The sequence below is a fragment of the Falco peregrinus genome, chromosome 3 (genome assembly GCF_023634155.1).
Source record: "Falco peregrinus isolate bFalPer1 chromosome 3, bFalPer1.pri, whole genome shotgun sequence".
Taxonomy (NCBI): domain Eukaryota; kingdom Metazoa; phylum Chordata; class Aves; order Falconiformes; family Falconidae; genus Falco; species Falco peregrinus.
This window is the reverse complement of record NC_073723.1, coordinates 107,877,427-107,902,870: the sequence shown is the minus strand read 5'-3', so window position 1 is coordinate 107,902,870 and position 25,444 is coordinate 107,877,427. Positions and strand designations below refer to the sequence as shown.

Genomic DNA, 25,444 nt, shown 5'->3' with positions numbered 1-25,444 from the left:
GGCATGGCATGGCATGGCGCGGCCCGGCCCGCCCTCACACGCACCGCCGCCTGCCTCCCCCCGCCCCTCCCGGCCCGGAAGCAGAAGCGGCTCCCGCCCCCTCCCCGCCGGTGGCGCCATATTGGGTTTGTGGAAGCGGGGGGAGGGGGAGCGGAAGGAAGGGCCCGGCTTGGCCGCCTGTGAGTAGCTGCTGCCCCGCGCCGGCGCCTGCGGCCCGGTCGGAGCCCGGGGCTGGAGGGGTGGGAGCAGGTGTCAGCCCCGGGGCGGGAGGCTCCCCCGAGCGAGGGGTTCCTCCGGCAGCGCGGGGGCTCCGGCGCGCTGGGTGCCCACCGTCGCGGCCTAGGCGCTGCTGCGGGCCGTGCCGCCGCCGGGCCGGCCGGCCGGGGGCTCGCGTCCCTCTCGTCACGGCGCCGCTCCCGGGCGCTCCTCACCTCAGGGCGCCCCGCTGCCGCCGCGGGGGCCGCTCCCGGGCTGCGCTCCTAGGCTCCGCGCCGGCCTTGCGCGCTCCGGGGCCGCGGGGGGCCCGGCCCGGCCGCAGCGCACCCCCTGTCCGGGTGAGGGCGGGCAGCGCCGGGCCCGCAGCCCGTGGGGCTGCCGTAAGCCTCTGACGCCCAGGGTGCTGCTGCAACGCAGGACATTAAAACTGCTGCTTTATTTTTTAGCCTTTTTTTTAGCGTTAAAACCCCCCTAGTTTGCACAACCAGTGAGCTGTTCTCCTGTGGTTGTCCATGCACCGTTACAAATAAATCACTTGAGTGTGTTGCTCTCTCTTCAAAGATGTTTCCTCTACACGATAAGGCAACTTGGATGAGCAGGAATGTGTTTTTGCTGGTTATCTGCTTCATTTGGATTCTAATTTAGTGATGGAACGATCAGGGAGTTGTCTGAGAACTCTGTGCCTCTCCGTACCTGGTGATGGAGGGAGGAGTTAAAGGCCTTTGCTGCCCCAGGTCCTGTCATTTTTAAGAACCAGCTGTGCACTGGTATTTGCACTGATATTACCATAACAGTCGTGGTACAAAGCATAATTGTTGAAGGTCATGCATTTGCCTGCTTGGTATGGTTGAGTTTTAGTAGCAGTCTGTATACTGCTAGTAGCAAACCAGTTGTTTGTTATGTTAATCCTTGTATATCTTTCTGATTATGGGCTTTACTGAAGTGGCTAAAGGGTTCTAACTCGTGCTGAAGAGTAAAACCTTACATTATGTTGTGAAAGGATTGCTAGTGAGATCTGACTTGTCTTCACTGTAAACTATTTGCAAAGCAATGCCTAAGATTGCTTTTCTTGATAATTGTCTAGTTACAGGTGCTCTTTCAGAAAAGTTTTAATGTGACAAGAAATATTAACTTAAATTCTAAACTATGTCATGTGTTATACATCAGTCTACACTACTTAAACAGAGCCAGTGAGAGGTTTTTTTTCAGTAAAGCAGTGTTGGCTGTATTTCTTGGTCTGCTGTGGAAGAACTGTGTGTATGATTAACGGTCATACATAATCACAAATGCCTACTCCATCATAAAGCCATCAGTAGCTTTACATACATGATTCTTCACTTGATCTGCATAGGCTCACGTTTACAAGATTATAAGGTTAGGTCTGCTTATTGCTTCTATTTGCTACAGATGTATCTGTAAAATTAATTTTGAGAATATGAGTTTTTATGATTGTGATCTTTATAGAATGTCTCTCTGACCTGAATGGCTATCTTTTTGTTATGACTTTATACTTCAGGACATTTTAAAACAACTCGGAACAAAGCATGAAGTTATGCTCAGCTAATAATGCTGAGTAACTTCTTTCTTCTGCAGTGCAGTGAATGGGAAGAATAGTAATTCTTCCTTTTGCCTGTAAAGAAGTAGGCTATATTGTATGAATTTCTATTACATTTTTTTTCTTTTTAGCTATAGCTTGAATTCAAGTGGACTGCAGCTCCTGAAGCCTCATAATGATTCCATTTCTCTTTTCAAGTCTAACAGGACTCCTTTTTTCTACTTGCTAATTACTCCAGAAGATTTAAATTTCAGATATTTACTGCAAAAATACACAACTTTAAGGTTCTGTGCCTCCCTAGATTGTCCTTGGTCTCAAATTATTTTTTGCAGCAGTCGCTGTATTGCACCTTCTAAGAGAATTTACATTTTTCTGATTTAGTAAATGTTTCATATATCTTTATTATCCTCTGAGGCTCTTGAGATATTTATATGGGGCTGAAAGTACTCCCACTATCCCAGGGTTATGTAGTCCCACCCACAGATGAGGACTCCAGGAAGTAGTGTCAGGGATTGCTGCTGGTGATGTGGCAAAAATGTTTCTGTTTAGAATCCATTTTATTTTGTTTGTTTTATATCTTGAAGTGAACTGTAAAACTTAGTTGAGCTTAACTGAAAAGAAAAATAAAGATCTTAAATTGGTAGCAGAATCATGTACTAGAAAATAATGTCCTTGGTTAATTTTTTTAACTGAGTTCAGGATATTGGCCCTCTTACTGTACAGTTTTGCTCGTGCACAAAACTTTTCTGTGACTGCTCTTCGTGTTCAAGAGATAGATAAACTCAATGAGTAATTCTAGTAGTGGGCAGGGATTTAGTTTAGGTACTTATGGTAGAGTTTTTTGACTGTAACCACTGGTGGACCGAGTTTTGAATTTAAACTTCTTCACTGTCTAGTTGCTTAGTATTTAAAAATCTTAACCAGCTTTTTAAAAAAGATTTATTTTGGCTTTGTTCTTTGCCTTTAGAAACTGAGGTGACAGGAGGGTGGTGCTGCAGTTCATATCTCAATGCTTAGATGTTATAAGTCAGCTCCTGCCTTATCAAGGTGAAGATATCTAACAAGGCTTATTCCTGCACTTTTGTATAGACTTTTTTTTTCCCCTCCCTAAAATTGATCTTCTCTTGCCTTTGTAAAATATCCTGTTCTTTGCTTTCTTGACAGTATCTGTTACAAATTAATTTATTTTGGATTAAATGTCCTCTTTTTAAGAATACTTGATTAAATATAATTTGGATCAAACAGGGCTATCCAAAAGAGTATCATCTCCAAATGCTGGTTCAGATAACGTACAGTAAAGGTTCTCTGAGCTTAGGTTTTTGTTTTAAATGTTACCTATGTATCATATTTTGTTTCCACAGCAACCATGTCAGAAGGGGACAGTATTGGTGAGTCTGTGCATGGAAAGCCTTCTGTGGTCTATAGATTTTTCTCAAGACTCGGACAGGTTGGTTTTCTGCAGGGTTTTTCTGACTCCATTAGAAATAGGTCTCAGTGCAACTTCCTAAACTCATTACTTTTTTGATAAGTTGTTGAAATACTACAATCTGTACAAAAGATTTCTTTTGAAGCCTTTAAAAAATAGATAACAGATGTTATAATACATAGCTTAATGGAATATTTATTAGACATATATGTGGCATTGGGAAGTGAAAATACGTTGGTATTGTCAAAAATGAGGAGTGACTTCAGATTTCATGTCATTCATCTGAAGGAAAGGAAACTTACATAGAATATTGAAAAATAAAATTGCTTTATGATGCCCCAGGCATTAGGAGATTATTTCTTTTTGCCTTTGTAAAAATACGGAACTTTTCAAATGCTTTTAAGTATGTTTGTTTAAATCAGTTTATTTGTAATAAAGAATACAAATGTTTCACGTTGCTCACCTTCCCAAAATACTCTTCACAAATGCTTACTATTTCTAATGCTACCCTGTAATAAACTATTCATTGTGCATCATGTATTTTACAGATGTACACTTTATATTTCTTCCTAGATCTACCAGTCCTGGTTAGACAAATCTACTCCATATACTGCAGTGCGATGGATCGTAACTTTGGGTCTGAGTTTTATCTACATGATTAGAGTTTATTTACTGCAGGTAAGAAAACTGGATTTACTGCTAAAGTAGCTTTAGATATCATTACTGTTCCATTTTCTGTGTAAGAGTGTTTTTGAAGTATGGTATTACTTTGGAATTTCATACAGTATCATTTAGCACACAGTAGATGGTAAATTAAGATAGTCTGAAGAAAGAGCACATCTTGTTGGTGTTAAACTTACTGCTTCAGAATGGAGAATGAATGAATTCAAAGTTCTGTTGCAGTTAGGTTTTTACTTTAATACTAAAGCTGTGTAACAGCATTTTTGGGAGCCAGTGGTTACCTGCTGTCACGCAAACATAATGAATTGCTTTTTCAGCATTTTTATCACTGCAGGCCAGCAGCAGACTGTTTCTCCACTAATCGGATGTCTCTAGTTCATGCCAGTCTTCAGTTAAGAACGGTTAAGGTTACAGATTGAATGTGAAAGCTGTACAGGTGGTAGTGGTAGGAACATTTAACAGACTGAAGCCTGCAAAGATGACTGAAAAAAGTGATGGTTTTATATTGTTTACTACCTTTATGCTGCTTTTATATGTAGAGACCTTGAACGTACCGACTGGATGCCTGAGAAAAGCTTTCATATTAAATCCATCAATACATGAGAGATTTGTGCTCCTGTAGTGTTCTAAGGCTTGTTTTGATTGATGTATTAGGCTTACAGTAGGATACCATAAAAAAAATAAAATTAAACTCTATTAGCCTTTTTAAGCTACATGTTTTCCATCTTGCTTATTTGTATTTCAGTAAGTTTAGTCCGTAATTAGGTAGCTTTAAATGAGAACTGTTACATATGTTATGTCAGTACATAAATAAATAGATTAGTAAAGGTGACTTCATCTTTTCATAGAGTCAGAATGCTTATTTTATACAGCAAGAATCTTTAGTGGTGTTTTTTTAACAAGTCCAGAAAACTTTTCATGTTAATGTGAGGATGTAGAAGAGCACTTCTCAAGGAAGCAAAAAGGTGGTTTAATCTTGTTGAAAAATTAGTACCTTGAAATGGTTTTCAAGAAGACTTTAATCTTGGCTCTTTTTTCTTCTCTGCTTCAGGGTTGGTACATTGTGACATATGCCTTGGGAATCTACCATCTAAATCTCTTTATAGCTTTCTTGTCGCCAAAGGTAGACCCCTCTTTAATGGAAGATTCAGGTATGGTGACTAGTTTATTTTGTGATAATTTTGAACTTGGTTAAACTTCCAGGGTTTTTTTGTCTGATACAGTAGTGTGAAGATGTGCAATTTTAGCATGACATTGTATTTTTAGACTTGCAAAAAATCTTTACAATGTGACATCAGGAATTACTATAAAATTTGTTGGGTTTTATTTCAGGACTTGGAACACATTCCATATTGTATTAGTTTTATATGTTTTTGAAAGGTTCGTGTGACTTAAGTTCTCCTCATAGTAACTCAAGCAACTTGGCATTCATTTCTGTTACCTATTTTCTCTTGGGAAATCAATGTCAAGTTATAATATAACAGCCACTGTGACTGGAATCTATGTATAACAGTGAAAAGTTTTCCTTTTTTTTTTTTTTTTTTAAAGATAAAAAGTAAAAAAAACCTTGGAGTCCAAACAGTGTGGAAAATTAGTGTGAGGGGGTTTGTGGTTTGGTTTTTTTTTTCCCCTCTTTTTTTCAGATGATGGTCCTTCCTTACCTACAAGGCAAAATGAAGAATTTCGGCCTTTCATTAGGAGGCTTCCAGAGTTTAAATTCTGGTGAGTGGATCAGTCAGCCTGTGCTCTGTTTTTAAATATATTTTATATTTATATATTTGTTATATATTTAAAAATATAAATATCTGCATCAAATTATTGGTAGCTGGGGTTGAAGGATTAATTTTTAGTATTATTTTTAAGGCACTCTGCCACTAAAGGAATCCTGGTTGCTATGGCATGTACATTCTTTGAGGCTTTCAACGTTCCTGTTTTTTGGCCAATCCTTGTGATGTACTTCATTATGCTATTTTGTATCACTATGAAGAGGCAAATCAAGGTAAGTTGCCAAGAACAGACAGTAGCATTTTTGATGTCAGAACTTACAGTATTGTTCCAAACTGGCCATCCGGTTGAGCACTTCAGAGGTATTAAATATATTGCACACAGCTCTTTTACTAGAGGATCTTGAACAACTAATACTTGAACATTAGTTCAAGAGTTGCTTATTTGCAACTCTTGAACAAATTTGAGCAAATATTGACAGTGGGAAACAAAAATAGGTGGCGGAAGAAGCCATCATACACTGCATCACAAAATTTTATGCTTGCTTTCAAAAGGTTTTGATCTTAGAATTCAATAGCTGGTTTTTATGCAGGGATGAGTCTTGTAATTTCTCATCCACTTCCTTTCTTAACTATGGCTGTTTTTAATGAAGAGGTCTTGTAGGATCTCTGATGGGTGAAAAGGGAAGTTCTGACAAGTTGGTGCGAGAAAGTAGATGGAGAGAAGGGGAAGAAGAGCATAGCCAAGTCATTCAGACCATTTTTAACAAATTACTTAGGGCTTGTTGGCATTTTACAAAGAGAACCAATTTTTTTTTCCCCAGACTTTCAGAATTTTGGATAAGTACTGTTATTCAAAGTTGTAAATGAAAGATATGAGGGTAGTAAAGAATTAATACCTCTATGCTCTCTCCGGTTTCCTGTGATTCCCCAACCAGTAATCTTCACCGTATTGTGCAAGTTGTTGGGTATACCCAAACTGGAGATTTGTAAGATTGGGCGCATACTCCTGTTTACATGTAAACTGATGTATAATTAGGTATTTCATTACGTTTACAATACTGAAGAACTGTCTTTCTAGAGGATTCTGTAATTTACAATCTGTATTATAAAACACTTGTAAATATTATGTTTCTTGCCTCAAAAATGGATCTTTTCTCTTTACAGCACATGATAAAATACAGATATATACCCTTCACACATGGCAAGAGGAAATACAAAGGGAAGGATGATGTGGGAAAGACCTTTGCTAGCTAGAAGATGCAATCAACCTGTTGACCAATTCTACTTCTAACTAAAGGAACGATTTTGAGCCATTGTAACAATGCCTTTTTTCTTCATAAAAACGATTAACAAGAGTGGTGACAAAGCAGTTGAATTTTCATTTTAAGAGGATCTTGCTATTTTTATCTGAAATATCAGTTTCTTGAAGAAACTGGCATTCTAACCAAATTGCATTGAGTTTATTATCTTTTGTAAGAAGTTGGAGAAACTTTGGATAATCCCATGGATTTGGGATTATGCATTTCTTTCAAGGTCCATTGCACTGGGGAGATTAATGGCTTAGTTGGATATTTTTACATGGTTATCCTGCTCAGTATCACCCTGAAGTGCTGTGCACGTATGTGGAGGAAAAATGTCAGATGGCACACATGATGCTGTTTTCTGCTTCATGGCCATGTGCTATTTTCATAGAAAAATTCAGTAGATCTAAATAGATGCAGAACTTAAGCCAGTTTCGTAAATGCATGGTATTACTGAATTATAACCAAACAAATATAGATAGAAATAAGAAATCTACTAAATTGTGGGTTTTGCACTAGGGAAAAAATACTCATATAGCTTCTAAAGTTACTCATTTGTGTTGGGTTTTAATGCCAGTTTCACCATTACATCTCCTAGCAGATGCTAAAACTGGGCTTTTTCATGATGACTCAAAATTTTGTTCAGACTCTATCGCAACTCCCTTTAAGGACCTGAAATTATAAAAATATATATTTTAATTGTTGTTAGTTGGAGCTTTCTTCATTCTTAAGGGTTTTTTTTGATTAATTTAAGATGTGCAGTCCTTTCAGAATATGCCCGAACTGGCCACAGCAGAGAAACTGTGTGGGTTTTAACACAACTTTTCATTTTCTATGGGGAAAAATAAAAAAAAAAAAAATCAGAGATAAATGACCTGCATGTAAAGTTTTTCATGTGATACAACTGCAGTTTTATTAAGTGACTTTTTAATTCCAAAGTTTATTAAAAGACAGTGTCCCCCTTTACTTGTTCTCTATCTTTATATACATACATTGATCTAACAGTATTTATGACTCCTTTTCAGTAATGGTTACCCTCGATTTATCTCCATGCAATGCCTTTTTCAACTCTTCAGGGAGCATTCAGTTGCAGAAAGTAGGAAAAGATTAGCTCTTTGAAGATTCTGAATGGAGGATAGTGGCAGCTTCAGCAAACACCTAACTGGAAAATGTATGTAGGAACCCTTTCATCTGATTTTGTCAAATGAAGTCATTATGGAGCTCTGGAATTCAGCCTCCAGTAATCCTAGGAAGATGACAGGTAGTTTTAGTTCACATTGAATTGTTGTTTTTTTGCTTGTTTGCATGTTTGTTTTATTAGCAAGTGTGGAAACTAGTAATGTCAAATTCTAAATTATGGAAACAGAGTGTCCAGAAAAGGCCTTGTAAAAGTACCAGTCATGGATGCTTGCAGTTTTGTTGTGTAAAATTCTGAAAGCTCTGACTTGGAGAAGCTGTCTTCAGGTTTGCTGGAGTTTCTGAATGCAAATCAGGGAGGCAAATACCATGTTTATAATAGTTATTTTTATTAAAACTAGCAGCTGGGATGACTCCTAAACAAGAGAGTGTTAACAATGTCCACTGCAAATCAGGCATTTTTACCTCCTTTTAATTTCAGACTTTAGTGGCAACTTGAAATTAATGCTTTTTCATTCTTAGGTAGGCATAGATGCTCCACGTTGAGTGGGATTACCAGTTTTCCAAGAGGGAATGTAGATGGTGTTGGGACACCAGTACAGTTCCCTAGCTGACTCTTGGTGTGCAACGGCCAGAAAAGTTTGATGGCATTTTGTTAAACTTTGCTCTATTTTTATCACTTTCAAGTGCTAAAAATAAATTACCCCTGTAGAATGCATGAAAAACTTGACTTGGCAACTTCACAGATACTTCCCAGTGATTGATTGCTTCCTGTTTGTTTTTACATGCAACTAAATGTTTTTCCTTACTGTTTTCTTAGTAAGGAATCAGACAGTGATTTCCTTAGGTAGTCATGGTTTGATTCATGGACCGTTCTTCTTCCAGTGTTGCCTTGACTGTTAAATAGCTGAGGGATGCCTGAAAGTTTTCTGGTATAAGAAAGGGATGGTATTGCAGTTCTGAAAACCACTTTTGTACTGTAATGATGAAGTGTTAGCATAGTTACCAGCAACTATTTTTTACTCCATTCATAGATACGATGAAAAGTTAAACTAATTTTGTTGGGCTTTTTATGATAATGCTTGAAGATGTAATTGTTAACTACTAACCGGGATCTTTGCAGTACAAATAACTATCTTAATTTAAGTGCTCTTACTGTAGCACACCTCCCCCCACTGCCACCCCAAGTCCATATTCAGTGCCATTTGTGAAAGATTTATTGAAACTGTAATTCATGATCCCCAGAGTGGATCATCTGGCATTTTCTTCCCATCTGTATTTAAATAATATGAATTAATTAATCTTGTACATTTTTTATCATGCAAGAATGACAAGGTATGTTAACAATTAACAACCTTCTTTTTCCCTGCTGCTCCAAATGCTCGTATAACTGAAGTAATAATAACTTCTGGGAATAAACCTTGATGAGGTGATGCTGCTGAATCCCTCCTCCTTTATACTTTTAAAATATTGGCTTAACTATAAACAACTCTTATTCCCATAAAGAGTGTAGGGGGTCTTGTGGCTGAAGTCAGGTTCTTCCCTATCTGTCTTAAGACTGTAGAAAATGTCAAACAGGTAAAACTTACGCTGTGTTATAAAACTAACACTTTTTAAAGTTGAGCTTAGGTTTTATCAGTATACATACTAGAGCTTTTTTGAAATAATGCTTGTTACGTTGCTGTAGTCTAAATGTCTAGAATACTTGATGAAAAGTCTTGATATCTAATAGTGATAGAAGAGTTTTGAGTTTGGAAGCTGAATGTTAGTTGATCAGTGTGCGAAGTAGTCCGCATTACTATGGGTTTGCATTTGTTGCTTCTGTTGATCTAAGGGAAATTCAGTTTGTCAAATCAAGGAAACCTGCTTTATTGTTAACCTTGTTATGAAAACAGTGGTACATAACATAGGTTTATCATCCCAACTTCAAGTGCAGTTAAGCTGTACACAGATTTGTAGTTTTTGTCCTTTTCCCCTGAAGTCTACAGCATGGACTTGTTACCATGTTACAGGAGAAAGGGAGTCTTACAAATTGCAGAATTTTACCGATACCTTATGCATGCTGTGAAAGGTTGGAAGACTCATTACCTACACATATTTAGAGAATAAGAATCTGATTTAAATTTTTAATTGCCCAAAGTGAAGAAAACTACTACATTTGTGTTAAGGATTTTTTTTTAGAAAGACATTTTTATTGTGGTTGAGAACCATGTTAGAAGAAACAGAAGGGTAGAGGCAGAAATAGATTCTGTAAAACAGGAATGAAGCACCACCTCACCTTGCACAGGCAGTTACCAGTTTTATAATAAAGTCTTTTTCTTGGACTAACTCAAGCTGTGTGACAACTTTATAAAGGGTATGAGAGCTGAGGTCCTTGTCATGAAAGAGAATAGATCTTTTCCTTTACAGTTGATAGTGACGCAGGTAGATCAGTTTCTGAGGATGAAACTTCTCTCTGCACAGTGGACATTCTGTCTACAAAAAAAAATAAAAATTAGACATACTGAATTGCTCTATTTAAAAGTTTCAAAAAATCCAAATATAACTGCTTAGCTACTTCTAGAAAATAATTAGCATCCATAATTAAAACCCTATTTTTTCAGTCCAGTTTGTGATGCAAGCTTAACCACGCAAAATACTCTAAGCTAGCCCAATTTAGAGAGCAATTTGAGGTTATAGGGATGCCTAAAAACTGGATGGATTCTTAACAGTTCTTTTGTGGGGAGGGGTGTGTGTTTGTTTTTTAATGTCGGTGGCAATACTGCTACTTCAGTTAATTTTGCTAACTGGTAGAATCAGAAGAAGCTACAATTAGAGCCAGTGTGAGGAGACATTTATTCATGTACACTAGAAGCAATATTTAAAGATACTGATGCGTGTCACAAGATACTCTTAATTCTCTAAATCAGAACTCTCATTAAGTTTCTCTATCTTTGCTTGGTGAATCCAGTAGGAGAGTCAAAGGATCTACTAGGTCAGCATGCTCCAAAAGACTAAAATAGTAACAGTTGTCAGTGTTAAGAAAAAACAAGCTTAAGTATCTGAATCTGAAACAAAAAATCCTGCACCATGGACGTTGAACTACCCTTTGAGTAGTAGATTAGCCACCAAGCCTTTAAGGCAAAGAATAAGGTAAAGATGCAGTTATAGTGAATGGATGTTTTCAGATCTGAAATACCACTGTGTAAGCATTTTTAATACAGTCTACATACAGGTATGTGTGTCTGGTACAGCTTTAGAGTTGACAGCAATGCAAAAAATGGTCTAAAATAAATGTCCTCTAACAGAGAGCTCTGTTGTCAGCTAGTACTCGCATTGAAAACTGGCAACTGCAATTGTCAGTAGCCTTCTACTGCTGTCACATTCAAACTTCTATTGCCTCCACGGTATTTGAAGTTATGTTAAGCAAGGAGTCAGCAAGGCAGTTTCTTATGCCAACTCATTTGATGTTGCTTTATTTTCTAGTCAGAGGTGTTACAGGAAGTGAGGACTAATCTTCATTCTCAGTTACAAGAACAATTTTTTTTAAATTGATGCCCAACTACATCAGGGACCAAGTAAGCTTGAATAAGGCTGCATTGCAAAAGGATCATTTACCTAAACTATTTTAACCAAACTTTGAAAATATGTGTGAAAACTTCAGTTCATGATGCTTCAGCTTCCTGCTGGCAACTATAAAAAAACCAACTGAAGTTTTCAGCAGTAGATATAAATCCATTTTGCATCTGCTTGCTAATTACCGGCTTTCAGTGGGTTTTTTCTTATTTTTTTTTCTCTGTACTTGATTTTAAAGTGGAGTAAATTTTTTTGCTTTTTAATTTCAGATTAATAAGGTGGCAGTACTCAAGAGCTAATCATTGCCTTACAGATATTCAGCAATATTATTTGTTTTCCATCAAGTATCATATTCTGAACACTGTGGTAGGAAAACTGCGTACAAGAACTATTCCTCTAGTCACTCATTTCTCCTGATAGCTGCTGGTTAAGAAAATGCTCTGGCCCCTCCCCGTTACAGTCTAGCAGGACAGTTTCAGCTTAAGGGGCCCTCTTTAGGTACCTGCTTCAGTTACACTCGTTCCCAGGGTAGCGAGACCCTTCTCTGAAGGGAGCCCCCAGTAACTTTCAGTTCTTCATCACTGTGTGGTGGACTTGCAAGTCCAGCTGAAACTTCGTAATGTTTGCTGCCTCCACTACCTTTTTCTTTCAGAAACAAACAGCTGATAAGCTGAAAAATGCTAACTGGAGGAGTGCATAGTGTGATTTGTATTAGGCAAACTGTATTATTTTTTTTACTCTTATTTAAAAAGGATTAAATGAATCTGATTACCCAATAAGAGGAGCGCCTATTTTTCACAACCTTGGAAAACACAACTGAGTAATTCAGTAATTACCACTCCTTCCCTGCTGCTAGATGAGTTTCTACCACAGCTTCTGACAGCACGCAGGCAGGACTGATGCAAATTAACTAGTTCTTTACAAGTGAATCTGATGTGTCTCTTGGTGTTTCCTGATTTGTGGCAGGGTTGTGGTAGGAAGGCAGTAGCTCATCACAAGCTGCATTCTAGTTTGGGTCTTCAAATGGTGTATCTATCGTAGAACTTAACAGCTTGCATAGGTATAATCTTGGTGCATTTAAATAGAGGTCTCGGCTACACTGGTTTTAGCATCAAGATTGATTTTGGATCTTAGGGAAATTCTCTGACAATTTCTATTTGCTTGATTCTGCTCCACCACAGCCACACTAGTATCTCTGTAGGAAAAGTTAAGTAAATCATGCCAATCATTTCTAAGTAAGATTTGACCTCTTTTTTTTTTTCTGGCAAGCAGTTTTCAGTCCAGAGAAAAAAAAAATGCACAGCGTCTTATTCCACAATGTCTATAAAATCCTGAACAGGTGAAAATTCTGTTGGATTTCGTTAATCCAGAGCAAAATCCAAGTTTAAAATACCAGTAACGTAAGAGCTAGCTTGGTTCGGTTGTAACTTATTTATTCCTTTTTACTGGAAAGCAGGTGAGGGTGGCTTCAGAACATTATTTTTGTTGTTTCTTTGCAGTCAGAATTATAGCCCAAGTCTGTAGATGAAGGAACTCCCTCCATGTCTGACTTCCACAGTAGTCCAGTTGCATTTCGATGGTTAAGACAGAAAACTGCTCACATTATTTACCTTATCTATGTATCTATAGTCATTCTGTTCTAATAAAATACATAGGTCCTGGTAAACTCTCGTGCAGGGATTTTGGGAGCCTTACTGAGAGAAAGGGTAATATTGCAACATCCCAGGCTGACAAATATTTTCAAGTAGGAACCTCGTTTACCCCTTCCAGCTCTGTTTGTCCTTCTATACTTACTCTGGTGTTACACCACTCTGTGATGCATTCCCAGCAGAACAGGTGGCCACAAGGTGTGGCTGTTGTGTGTCTCCGTTCTTCCAGACACAAAGTGCAGTGGGAGTGGCGCCCAGTAGTTTTATCCTTGGTCACATTTCTAATTAACATAATTATATATTACTTCATTTTATTTTAGCCTGCTTGTAAGAAATATTTGATAACATAATCCTAAAGTAAACCCCATCTTCAAGTATTAACCCTTTTTATGAAGATCTCAAAAAACATGAAAACATGAAATCTGAGATGCTCAAAACAGTGAGGAATGCATCAAATGTTTGTTACATCAGGTTCTAATTTCAAGTAGCGCTCCAGTGTTCTCCCTGTTCATGAAAGCTATTACATTTCCCACCATTGCTTCCACCTCTTTCCTAGGAAGTAAAAATGATCATACTTCTGATGAGCTAGGTTGCGGTGTAGTTTCCATTCCTGCCTGGCTCTCTGTTTCTGTTTGAAGCTGTATGTCTGAACACCAATTGTTAGAAGGAGATGGAAGAGTGAAATTACTCCAAGAAACTTGTAACTTGATCGAATACTCTGATCGTCTCCTTGCAGTCCTCCAAAACGCAGCTGCAAAATTCACAGAAACAGATGTTTTGTTACTGTGTTTCTATGAAACTCTGCTCCCCCACCCATCAATAAACTTGACTTTGGACAGAAATGAGAATCCCCAAAACTGACATGTTTCTAGGCCTTAGCTGTCTCTCGGGAGGTGTAATGTGTCCTGGATGCATCTCATTCAGTCAGGCTACAATTAACTGCTGTTTGTGTGAGGATCAGTTGCCTTGAGCTAGCTGTCTGTCTGTCCATCAAAACTAGTGCTTTCATCGGTTTGGTTTTGTTGTGTAGCTCTGAGCAAACAGTCAGACACCTCTTTTTCCACGTTGATGCTGGGAATTGTTGAGGAGTGTTGTGTCTATACATATTTCTGGGCCAGTGGCTGCTATTTATTTTGAGAGACGGATACTGAAAAGACCATGTGAAATTAAGCTCTTCATATGGAAAAATGCTACCTAAACGTGTACTGATTTTTGTTCAAATCAGTATTTAAGTATTTCCCATAGATTTATTAAGCTGCTTGTAATTTTTTGTGTATTTGTAGAAGACAGACTGGACTAGATAGTGTTCTGAAGTTACACTGGTTATTCGCTCCTGCCAGTGCATTCACGTTTATTAGCCATAACCTTTTGACTGCAGGGACTCATAAGCCCTCTATATAATACTGAAATGTTCCCTCACACCCCGTCTGCTCTATTACAATCCATATTATGATCAGTTACAGCCAAATTCTATATCCCTTTTACACATGTGGCTACCCAGAAGAGGCCAAAATACTGCAGTGGATGTCAAACAAGAAATAATACCCACTTACGTATGTGATTCCTGCGATTCTTTTAGACAGGTGGTAAAAAGTGCCACGTATGTAGAATACTGCCAGATGTAGCCGATGAAGCAAAGGTATGCATTGTTTAAGAAGATATACTATTTGTAAGACCGTTTTCTTCTGCTGTTCTGTAAGCTCCCCAACTTGTTTCTGTACCCAGTTTCGTATCAAGGTCCTACTGGATAAGCCAAGTGCTGGGTTGCTCTGCGAGATTCTGGACTCATCAGCTTCTGCCTGCAACTCGTGTTCCAGGTGCAGTAACCCCTTTTCTAAGCAATAGGGCACTACAGCATGAAGGGAAACGAAGATGGCCCGTCGAAGGAAAGAAGGTACCCTTTTCTTGGTTGAATCAACTTGAACAATGTTCACATACTCTTCACCCAGAGTCTGATAACCTAAATAATGCGTGCAACAGAAAACGTGCAGGGTCAAGACAGCAATTGCAGTGTTGTTCTCTGTGTGGTGGAGCAGCAGTGGCAGGCTGCTCAGGTCAGAACACATCAGGTTTTGGAGTTTCTGAAAGAGCTGCATTTTTTTTTATGTTGAATGAGGGGAGAGTTGCATTTACATCGGTATCTGCAGCATCAGCATCTGCAATGGTTTTAGGCTTAAAGCAGGGATAGCTTTTCAGTGTCATGCACCCATTCCTTTCAAAAAGAGCTTACACATTCTTGTAAAAGAATCTGGGCTGACAAACTGCCGCATTTGAACTCAAACTTCTGACATTTTAGTGGTTGTGTATATAATAAAAGGCATTTATAGAGAATCCAATGCAACCAACACCCACCACCCACCCCCCATCGAAGACAAGTGGGCGCCCCTTACCCGACAGGGTGGTAAGGACGAAGTAGGCGACATCAGAGAGCAGTTCCACCTCCCTCCTCCACTCCAGCCACTTCTTGGCACCTGGGGGATGCGGATTGCCGCAGTCAGGTGAAACTCCCGCTGACCCAGCGGGGCGCGACGGGCGGGTGCGGGAGCACGGGCTGTGTCCCCGCAGCCCCTCCCGCCACAGCGCCGGCCCCGGCTGAGAGACAGATAGACAGACAGACAGACACACACCCCACCCCCCGCCCGCGGTTACCCGCCAGCCCGTGCAGCGCGGCGCCGGCCCCGCTGCGCAGCCCGCTGCGGTACAGCTCGTCCTTCTGCCCGCAGCGCACCAGCTGCGCCGCGCCCGCGGCCGCCAGCGCCATGGCGCGCGCGGGGGGGCGGGTTCCGCGCGGCGGCGGCGTGGTGCGTCGTGACGCACAGCCCGGCTGAGGAGGAGGCGGGAGCCGCTTCCCTCCGCCCCACAGCGCTGCGGCGGCCGCCGCCTGCCGGCCTTCCCGCCTTGGGGGGGCGGGCGCCCAGCGCGCTTCCTAACGCGGCCGCAGAGCGTGGCCTGAGGGGTGGCTGTAGTGCCCTGGCTGAGGTAAATCGCGTAGGCCAGGCGAAGGCGGGAGGCCGGGCTCCCCGCAGCCGCTCTGCTGGAGGCGCGAACCGCCGGGAAGGCTTGGCGGGGCGGTATGCCTGCCCTTCGCCGCCCCTCGCCGCCAGGTGCCCCGCTGTGTGGGCTGGGGGGTCCCGGGCCACGGTAGTGCCTGTCCCCAGCGCCCGTCTGCCGCGGCGGGCCGGCTGCGTGGTGTCCTTCTGTGGCTGAATCACTGGTAAAAGGCGGGGTTTGGAGAAGGAGAAAGATGACTGAACGTGAGCTTTAAGATCTTACTCAACAGCGCTTCTTACACATTGCTCTTGATGTTGTGTCTAGTTGCTAATTTATTTAGGGAATTAAAGACTTGTGATTCTTGTCATAAGGCTTACTGGCCTCTCGATGGAGACAGCCAGAATCCCATTACTCGCTAGGTGGCTGTTGCAGGTGTGACCAGTATCTAAAAAGCCAATTTTTTTCCTCTGCTCCCTACAAAATGGCCTTTTAAACAAAGGTAGCATCATTCTGAAAACGTTTTCTACCTGTATGCATCTTGAAGTCTGATGCATTCTTTCTTTTTGTCAAAACAGGGTTTTTTTTCATTTCCTTAGCAGATTTTAATGCCATGGAGTTATAAATCCAGTTTTTTAACATGCTGAAGCAAAGGGGAAGTTCTGCCATGTAACTGATTTATTTGACAAAACTACTTTCGTGTAGGTTGAAATAGATGTTTTCCAGAAGAGTTTACAGGCTACTTTCAAGTGAGTTACTGCAATATTAACGTGACAGGAGCTGGAGCTTGTACTTGTTTTTTTTCTTCTCAGCGCAGAAAGGCTACCTACTGACAAACATAAACACAACTAAACTGGAACTTTGTAGTCCTTTCGTTTTCAGTAGTCCGTTATTAGCAACACTGCTTGTGACATCAAAGTTCTAATTGAACTGTACCAAAAGTTGTAAATTATAACTGAGATTCATCACAGCTTTATGTAAGTGATGCATTCATATTCCCTCCCTCCTTGCTCCAGGTGCAACTCAAATTTTTATTTGCTACTGTATCAAGGGTGTATAACATAAATGAAATTGCAGATTGTTGAATGTGTTGCTATAAAATCCATGCAATTAAGGAAAAGCTTAACATTTTATTTAGTAAAACAGTAGGGGGAGCACCTGCATAAGGAAATAACCCGTGAGAAATGGGGATTACAGCATGTGACATTTTCACGTCTAGTGTTCCCTTCCTACTTAAACCCGGACATATCATAGTGATCTGATATGGCCCAAGTTAAGAAACTTGAAGCTGCTAGCCTAAATTACAGCATTTTTAAAAAATATTAAACTAAACCAAATTGGCCAGTCTTTGGGTGATTTTGTTCAGAATTCTAACTCCCCTTGTACTCCCATATGTTTTTATTTTTTTAAAAGTGAGAGCTATGATTTCCACATTCTTTCGTGTGTCCAACAGCTCAGTTGCTGAGAAAAATACAAAGCAAGGGAAGATTGGTTAAAATTGGAGGACTTGGTAACTTTCTCACCACAAAACTATTGGTTGCTATTTCAACATTACATAGGCAGCATAGCAAGCGTATCCGAATCATAGTTTATTTTTTCTACTGACTCTGATAGGTAGGATTTCCATTGTCTTGTGCCCTAGGATTTCCTTCAGCAATCCAGAGGTTCATATCTTTTAAATCAGTTGCACCTGAGAAAATTGGAATATAAGAAATATGGGGGAGTTAGGAGCAAATGGTGGTACTTTGTTGGAGATGCTGACTTCGCTTAGAATGATATTTGCTTGGTTGTGATCAAATGTTAGAGAAATTGATTGGAGTGCTAGGTATAATTTCTCATCTGTGCTCTGTATGAGATACCTATTTTATTAAGTGTGCAGGGTACATGTTTGCTGCCATTTTATTGAAGGGCATAAATACGGTTTTCTCAGTTTACAGGTCAAGAAACTAAAGAAGAGCTCGAGAGACTTTTTTTGCAAAGCTGAAATGCTGGCTGATGAGCACTTAATTATTAGACTGGAAACCATTTATAAAGCTGAAGATAAGTTCAGGCTTCGGAAGGTCAGATTTTCATTCCTTTAAAATTTGGGATTTTGGGGAGATTGTATGGTAAATAATACTCTTTCTATTTAGTAGAGTTAGTTGTTTTTAACAGCACAGTCAAAGTGTATCCAAAAGCTGTAAGAAGAATGATGTAATGAATTCTTAGGGTCCAGTAGAAGTCTGCATAACTGACTGTAGGGTCTATTCCTTCTTTTTGTAGTAGAAAACTGAAACTGACCTTAGTAACAGCTGAAAATCCAAATTGTAAGCAGTTTTCAGTGCTGCATGGTAATTGCTTTGGTTTTGTGTGCATTGTCTGTTCTTGGCATTAATATTTTATAGGGTCAAGTGATTAATTATTTACTGATGTTTTTGAATTTACCCTTTAACTGTTCGTAATTACCTAGGGTTCCAGGCTGCCAAGACTGTTCCCACAAATGTTAAAGCATGTGTTTAACTTCTCTGTATGTCACCATTCTTGACAAATTAAATGGATTTTGTTATACTCTAAAAGTTAAATTGGTTTATGCTGTTTTGAAGGGTGGGGATTTTGTTGAGTATGGCAATGAACATATGTTCTCTCAAAAGAAGGAGAGTTGTCAAAATCTAGAAAATAAAATACTTTTTTTTTTGAGCTGAGGAGATGACGTCATGCCAAATAGTCTTTCCATTTTGGGTAGACAGCTTTAATGTATATACCATTGAGGAGAATTGTCCTCTCTTTTAGTTAGCTGCTTGCTTGCACTGGAAGTTACAAGTAAGAGAGGGATAGACCTCCCTTGCCACCTCTTGTGTGTGGTAACTGATCACTGTAGTAAAGAAAAACATCCTTTGTTTCTTGATTTCTAGCACTGTGAATTTTTAGGCAGCTGCTGTGTTTTATATGAGAAGTTCCATTGGCACGTGTGTATAACAGTCATGATATTTCCATACTTCGTTTTTCTTGACTCACTAAAATACATAATAAATCAATATCATTATCTCTTCTTAGGAGATGGGACAAATTGAGAAACAAAGAAGTGATGGGACACCTAGAAAGTAATGCATTGGAAATAAGCTTAATTCAGCATTCTGCCTCCTGGAACAGGTCTTTTTTGCCCGTGCAACGTTGGGTTACATTTTTAAGTGCTCTGGAGTTTTATGTGTATATGTCAATATGTTTATAAGAAAAATGAAGTACCTGAATATATTTATTTTTAAACCTAACAAGTTCCTGAATGCTCTCAGGAAAAAGGAAACTATTTCTATACATGTTACAGCTACTCTGATATGCTTTTGGACAGTTAACTGTTATTGCAGGACAAAGCCTTGCTACTGATAAGAAGTTGCTCTTCTGCATAGTTGAAGAGTGGACAGACTTTTTTCCTTTTAGTAGTTCTTTCTTAAGGGAATGTTTTCTAGTCTATGATTTTGCTCTCTGTAAACAAGTAACAGTTAAGAAGTGTGAATATTCAGGGGAAAATACAAAACAGGCAAATGAAAACAACAGAAAATTCAAAGCATTAGGTAGGACTGTTAGTTGTGAAATAACAAAGTGAAATAATTTAATATTAAACATTCAATCCTGCCAACTCTTGGGGGAATTTGTGTCTTTGTTGATCTGCCTTCCACTTTTGCCTTACTTATTCTTTCTGTCACTTTTTTTCTTGTTCTTCCTGTTAGTGTCTTGGTAGTTGTGCTGCCATATGTTGTATGATAAAATTTCTTCTCCTGAAACTAGTTTTTTTAAGGGAATAAAAAACACTGCCTGTTGAGGGCCAGTGTTGTGCTGCAGGTGTCAGTCTAGACTCAAACTTGTGCTCATTCTGCATATTTCAGGTAATTTCCCTTTCTCTGAGAAAGTTGCAGGAAACCAGTTGTCGTTTTTATTTTGTAGACCTGGAATTACTAAACAAAAGGACTGTAAGTGGTACTTTGAGCAGTGATTTGTGATTGCTGATTAGAAGTGGGGCTGAAACTCATTGGTAGTGAGTTCAGGTTCTGTATATATGCATGCTAAAGATGATATTGTTCAGTGATGATGTGGAAGTGAGGAGCACTGGACAATTCTTAAAAGTCTGAGGGAGGAAACCTGAATTGGCAAATGTTTTGTGATGTGTGGAGGATTCAGTGAATTATGCCTTGCTTCTCCTTCCTTCTATTTTCTCACTTCCCTATGAGTCTGCATACTCCTTTTTGGAGAATAATGGTTTTGAAATGTTCTGTGAAAATGGATATGTAAGTAATCTTTTCTTGACAGTCACATGAATGTGACATGAAATGGCTTCTGTTCCAATGCTGCGCAGTGTTTGTGTGTGTTAGCGTAGCTGGCATTTACCTCTCACTTGAAGAAAGTTTTATCAGTCTGTATTTGCAAATGTTGGGTTTTTTCCTTTTGTTATATTTCTTAAATCTTTCTGCTGTGTAGAAAGTTTAGATCTTCTGCATATAGCCCCCTGTGTTGATTTACATGGAGATTTTTCTGTTTCGTTCACAGAATTTGCTATGCATAGAATTTGGGCTAATGAATAGTGCAACATTTATATGCAACACTGTTTCATACAATGGGGAATATATAATCCACCAAATAAGAGTATGTATTCATTCCTGTGTGGGGACAGACAACCCCCTTGAAAAACTTCCCAACAAAATTACTTCTTGGACTGGGAAGCAGTAGAGGGAAGTTCTACAGTTAGGATTATTTCATATAGGCTGGGATTATTCTTTGTAGATCCAGGCCAAACCCGCTTCTCCCATAGATTCCATCCTCTGGCAAAACCAAAACAATGAATTAAAAGATTTAGAATGAGAGAAGTGGCTGATATGAATGCAGACTGTATAAGTAGTGCATTTTTTGTAAGGAGAAGAAATATGTGCTATATTTGCCAAAATAATAAACCAGCACTTTTTCCTAATCTAACACTAAGCAGTTAAGCATATTAAGCTTAAAAAGCATAGTGCCATACACACCTCAAGGACCTGAGGCTCTAGAACCTTTCAAATACTGCCTACTAACCTGATGAATGTCTCTTGAATACTCTCTATCATGAGAATTATTATATAGATTCTTGTCCTACCATGATCCTTTACCAGTGTGATGGTTCAGCTGATGCTGGAAGTGACATGGTAAACCAGCCTGGGATTAACCTGGCTAGTTGTTCTCTTCGTCACATGCAGCAAGACCAGGCTAACGTTACACAGCGATCTGCAAGGAAAATCTGTTTCTTCTGCTTTGTATTGTGATTGATATTGGCAACTGCAGAAAAGTGCCATATCTCTTAAAATCTAGCTGCTGTCTTTTACTTAAGCTTTTGCAAGACAAATTCCTGTGCAGAATTTGTTTCCATTGTATGCTTCTCTACTTTTCCTTATAACAGACCTGCTAAGGGAGTGACTTGCTTCACTGACGTTAACATAAGGAAGTCCAAAATGTAAAACAAACTCAGTGCACAGTAATGATTAACTTCTCCTCCCACATGTTGCTTGTCTGTGCATTATTAAATATGGTTTTACCTCTGCAGACCTGTTAGTATAAAGAGGTTTGGCGTGCAGCTTTCAAACACGGCAATAAGCAGATGTTTCAGTTTCCAACCTGAAGAACAGGTTCTGCAGATGTAAAAGGAACGAAACGTCTGCTCAGGATTGTTACCACCCTCTGATTCCTTTTGCCTCCTCCCACTTTGAACTTGTTACCCTGGAGCTGGACTGTTTGAATAAGGACTGTAAGAGCTGCTTTGTGATCAGTGAGCTGAGAGCCCTTAACATGTAAAGTGCAGGGGTGGAGCCTTCGCTCTCAGACTTCGGAGTTCCCTCCCCCCTCTTTTTTTGTCACGCTTATGAAGGTTCCGATGCACCGTGCAAAGAAGCCAGGACAGCTTGTCTGCACTGTCCAGAGGGAAGAGGCAAAGGTATGTGGATTTTTGTTTAGTTTGCTACTTTCTATTTCAGAAATAATTTTGGTGTACTTTTAACACTTTTTCTCACTCACAGAATTCGTTGCTAACTTCTAAAATACGCTAATGCAGGCGTATATATAGCTTTGTGACTGTAACAGTTTGCTACTACTTCTGCTTTTGCCTTTTTTAAGGAAGACAGAATGGAAAGAACGTGCTGTCTGATGCTTGGTTTTGGTCATGCTCTTTCTGTTTCATGAAAATGTTCAGGAACCTTGAAATTCTGTTAGTCCTAAGTTTTCAGATTCTCAGAGCTTGTGGGAATGAAGCAAACTGCATTTGTGATTTAAGTTGAGGCATTTCTAACTGGACAACTGCTTTCTTCAATGCAAGAGACTAGCACATTCATTCTGAAATGATAACTTGAGCCTTGATGTTTCACAGGTATACTAAGCCAAAACTAAAACTCTCTTAGATAAGAGAAGTTGAATGTAAAATAAACTTCAGATATTTAAATAAAATACCAGCTAAATAATACAACCTGGCTGATTCTGTGACTGAACAGTTGGTAAGTCTTAACTTGGAAGGAAAGACACACATGACCCTTTGAAAGGGTGTGCATTATTTGGCTTTTTCTTTAGGTCTTTGTTTTGGGCTGTGGAGAAAGAATTTTCGGTTCTTTCCTGGCATAAAAATGTAGGTTATGATTGCAGAGATAGAGACATAAGGATGGACGAATTCCTAGTGCTGTGTATGCTTCCAGTGCCTCAGGCTCAAGGTCTTAAACTTACCCCACATCCTAAGGGTAATAATTTCTAGAACCATGCTTTTCTTTCATGGTAGAGGTAGGTTCAACTGTTAATAAAATAGGACTAGGATTCACTGCTGACTGAGTTAAGCTTGAGATAGGAAATTGATGCTGTCTTCAGCATCTAGCTCTCAGTTAAGTTGGTTGTATATGGTTCAAAAGAAAATGATCAAAGTTTTGCCTTTTAAAGGAGCTTTTTCTGTTTTTACTGGGGGGGGGGGGGGAACTGTAACTGGGGAGAATTCTTTTTTGCCTAGTAAGATTAGGTATGGAGGAACTGTTAGTCCAAATGAAGGACAGAGGTTGTGAGGGAAGGTCAGCAACTACTGATGAAATGTACTAGTTATCTAAATGCGGGCAAGATTGCATGGTGTCATAGTTACTGCATTCTAATGACCTCAGTACCAGTGCGTGAAGAACGGATAAATAAATGCTAACTTGCCTCTGAGCTCTTCGGTAGGTGGACAACTTGTTTTTAATTGTCTGCTTCTGGGCACTGGCTGTGACCAGATACGTTTGACATGGCAGACTGGTTAACAGTGGGCTTTTTTATTTAATAAGCAAAATATTTTGTCAGATCTACTTTTGTCATATATACTTGTATAATATATAAACCTGCATAACTGAATCTTGAAGCACTAAGGGGTTGCTGATTCTTTTATTTAAAGACTATGTTGGGAAGGTCAGCTCCTATAATGCGTCATATTTTGATCCTTCTCAGCCTGGAGAACCTATCATTCTGATCATCTGCTTAAGGTGTGGCTTCCTGTCTAAAGCCAGGAGAACTTTAATCTGAGTGGGTTTTTTTGTTACTTTGTCTTATCCTTATGTTAGTCTTGGAAAGTTAATTTTTCCTCTGATTGTCCTTGCAACTCACGGAGATTCTCATCTTATAGATCCACAAGTCTTCTAGGGCTGCAGATACATGGATTGTTTGTTAACTCCTGCCTTGTCATTGGTAAGTAAATGACTTTGCAATGGAATGTCCTCCCTGTGAATATCTGTGAAACTTATTAAAATCATGCCCTACAGACCACTGCAAAATCTTCAGTCATTGCTTGCTTTTAGTTTGTTTGTGTTCTGGCTTTGCAAAAACAAGTTTCTAGTTATGGCCAAGCTCCTCTTAATTTACCTGAAAAGGCTTTTGTTTTCTTCTTATGTGGCATTTGACATTTCTGTAATTTATGTTGAGTTAAAAGCTACTCCATACTTACCTTAAACTGTCCGAGAGCATCTAAGTGAATGTGCTGGAGGAAATCCTTCTCATTGTGAGAGCTTGTTGATAATATTCATGTATTGTAAAAAGTTGTAGATGTAAAAGACTGAAATTCTTTTGTAAAAGAATCATTACTCTTGGTTAAGGATAAAAGTTATAGAGTGTATGGTTCTTCTAAAGTTCTTTATTCACAGTTTCAGAATACCACAACCTTACTTGGTTTTAAAATAGAACATACAGAACACTCAGTTTGTAAATATAATTCACAGGAGCCAGTTTATTTGTGAATATCACTGGAATTTGTTCTTGTTAGGCCTGTTAATTTGTTTAGAGCTGAAAAAATTACTATATAAATGAATTTGAGTGGGTAATAGGATGAGGCTGAAGAATTTTTTTGGTAGAGATTCTCTCAATTACTAAGGATCATCTGAATTTACTGCAATACGTTTGTCATGCACGAAGATATCTCAGTTCTGCATTAGTTACCTATAAAATGATCCACTGCTTCCCATGGTAGACTTAAATTAATCAGATGTTACTATTGAAATATATTCTCCAGTGTTACGCCTGAATTTTCTTTCACTTAATTCCACTGGCTTGGACTTATTTCTGAGTTAACCTCAGAGCAATTCGGAGCATTGATACTGCCAGCCTCGCTAAATGACAGCAAACCTTCCTGTATATCACTTACTGTGGATAATTCTTAATGGCATATGTGAAATGAGTGGTAGGTGTAGACCATGCATTCAGGATCAGATGATAGTGAAGAAAAGGCATGTTAACATGAGCCATATCCTATTCCACAGGGCCAGCTAGTCTCCCTTCCTGGCCTCTGAACTAAGTATAACATACATAACCACTTTGTAGGACGTTTCACCTCAGTATTTGCTTCAAGTCTTTATGAAGTTCTGGACTTCCACATTGCTGCTTAGAATACAGACTCTAAATCCATAGGGAATTTCCAAACCTTTTATTCATTGTTTAATCTGCCTCCATTTTGTGGGAGTGGAGCACTTGCCTTCAGCACACGTTAAGTACACAGTAAGGTCATTGGATAGGTACCTGCAAAACTGCAGGCTGTGACAAATCTTTGCACATGCTTAGGCAAAGTTCTGACTTTCATTCCTGTTGTGTTTCTGTACATTACTATCTGGCAGGCTGCATGTGAGTTTGTGCATTATCCATAGAAATGTTGAGTGTAGACATCAAAACAGGCAGGTCTAGTGCTTCAGTATCTTGAGAGGCTTGGTTTCTGTTGTTCTGCAGGAGGC

General features: G+C 39.3%; 3 protein-coding genes across 4 annotated transcripts in view; 2 read left to right on the top strand and 1 right to left on the bottom strand.

The window, feature by feature from the left end:
• The first annotated feature begins 46 nt into the window (after positions 1-46).
• On the top strand, positions 47-7,872 carry RER1 (retention in endoplasmic reticulum sorting receptor 1). Of its 2 annotated transcripts, XM_055798604.1 has the most exons (8): positions 102-179; positions 2,739-2,818; positions 3,133-3,218; positions 3,771-3,875; positions 4,930-5,029; positions 5,522-5,600; positions 5,742-5,877; positions 6,770-7,872. In XM_055798604.1, exons 3-8 carry the CDS (start codon positions 3,138-3,140, stop codon positions 6,857-6,859), a joined length of 591 nt encoding a protein of 196 aa, XP_055654579.1. In that variant the 5' UTR covers positions 102-179; positions 2,739-2,818; positions 3,133-3,137; the 3' UTR covers positions 6,860-7,872. The 2 variants fall into 2 exon arrangements, with proteins under 2 accessions (XP_055654581.1, XP_055654579.1); XM_055798606.1 differs by lacking the exon at positions 2,739-2,818 and having other exon boundaries at positions 47-179.
• Positions 7,873-10,049: 2,177 nt separating this feature from the next.
• PEX10 (peroxisomal biogenesis factor 10) lies at positions 10,050-16,051 on the bottom strand. The gene is made up of 6 exons (XM_055798602.1): positions 15,897-16,051; positions 15,638-15,718; positions 14,801-15,207; positions 13,823-13,998; positions 13,393-13,528; positions 10,050-10,518 (listed from the first exon to the last, which is right to left on the bottom strand). Exons 1-6 carry the CDS (start codon positions 16,006-16,008, stop codon positions 10,447-10,449), a joined length of 984 nt encoding a protein of 327 aa, XP_055654577.1. The 5' UTR covers positions 16,009-16,051; the 3' UTR covers positions 10,050-10,446.
• A 40-nt stretch (positions 16,052-16,091) lies between these two features.
• PLCH2 (phospholipase C eta 2) overlaps positions 16,092-25,444 on the top strand; it is a 121,784-nt gene continuing 112,431 nt past the window's right edge. The window contains exons 1-4 of the mRNA XM_055798597.1: positions 16,092-16,226; positions 18,166-18,295; positions 19,269-22,164; positions 23,854-23,915. The gene's annotated coding sequence lies outside the window, so the exon portion shown is untranslated. The remainder of the gene's footprint in view (positions 16,227-18,165; positions 18,296-19,268; positions 22,165-23,853; positions 23,916-25,444) is intronic.

Excerpts from the sequence above, each read along its gene's own strand:
- RER1 (XM_055798606.1), top strand. The coding sequence starts at position 3,138 with ATGTCAGAAGGGGACAGTATTGGTGAGTCTGTGCATGGAAAGCCTTCT. Across the intron at positions 5,030-5,521 it reads CTCTTTAATGGAAGATTCAG|ATGATGGTCCTTCCTTACCT; the intron begins GTATGGTGACTA and ends TCTTTTTTTCAG. Across the intron at positions 5,601-5,741 it reads CTTCCAGAGTTTAAATTCTG|GCACTCTGCCACTAAAGGAA; the intron begins GTGAGTGGATCA and ends ATTATTTTTAAG.
- PEX10 (XM_055798602.1), bottom strand. The coding sequence starts at position 16,008 with ATGGCGCTGGCGGCCGCGGGCGCGGCGCAGCTGGTGCGCTGCGGGCAG. Across the intron at positions 15,208-15,637 it reads CGTCCTTACCACCCTGTCGG|GTTATCAGACTCTGGGTGAA; the intron begins GTAAGGGGCGCC and ends CGCATTATTTAG. Across the intron at positions 13,529-13,822 it reads CGCAACCTAGCTCATCAGAA|AAATGTGACCAAGGATAAAA; the intron begins GTATGATCATTT and ends TATGTTAATTAG.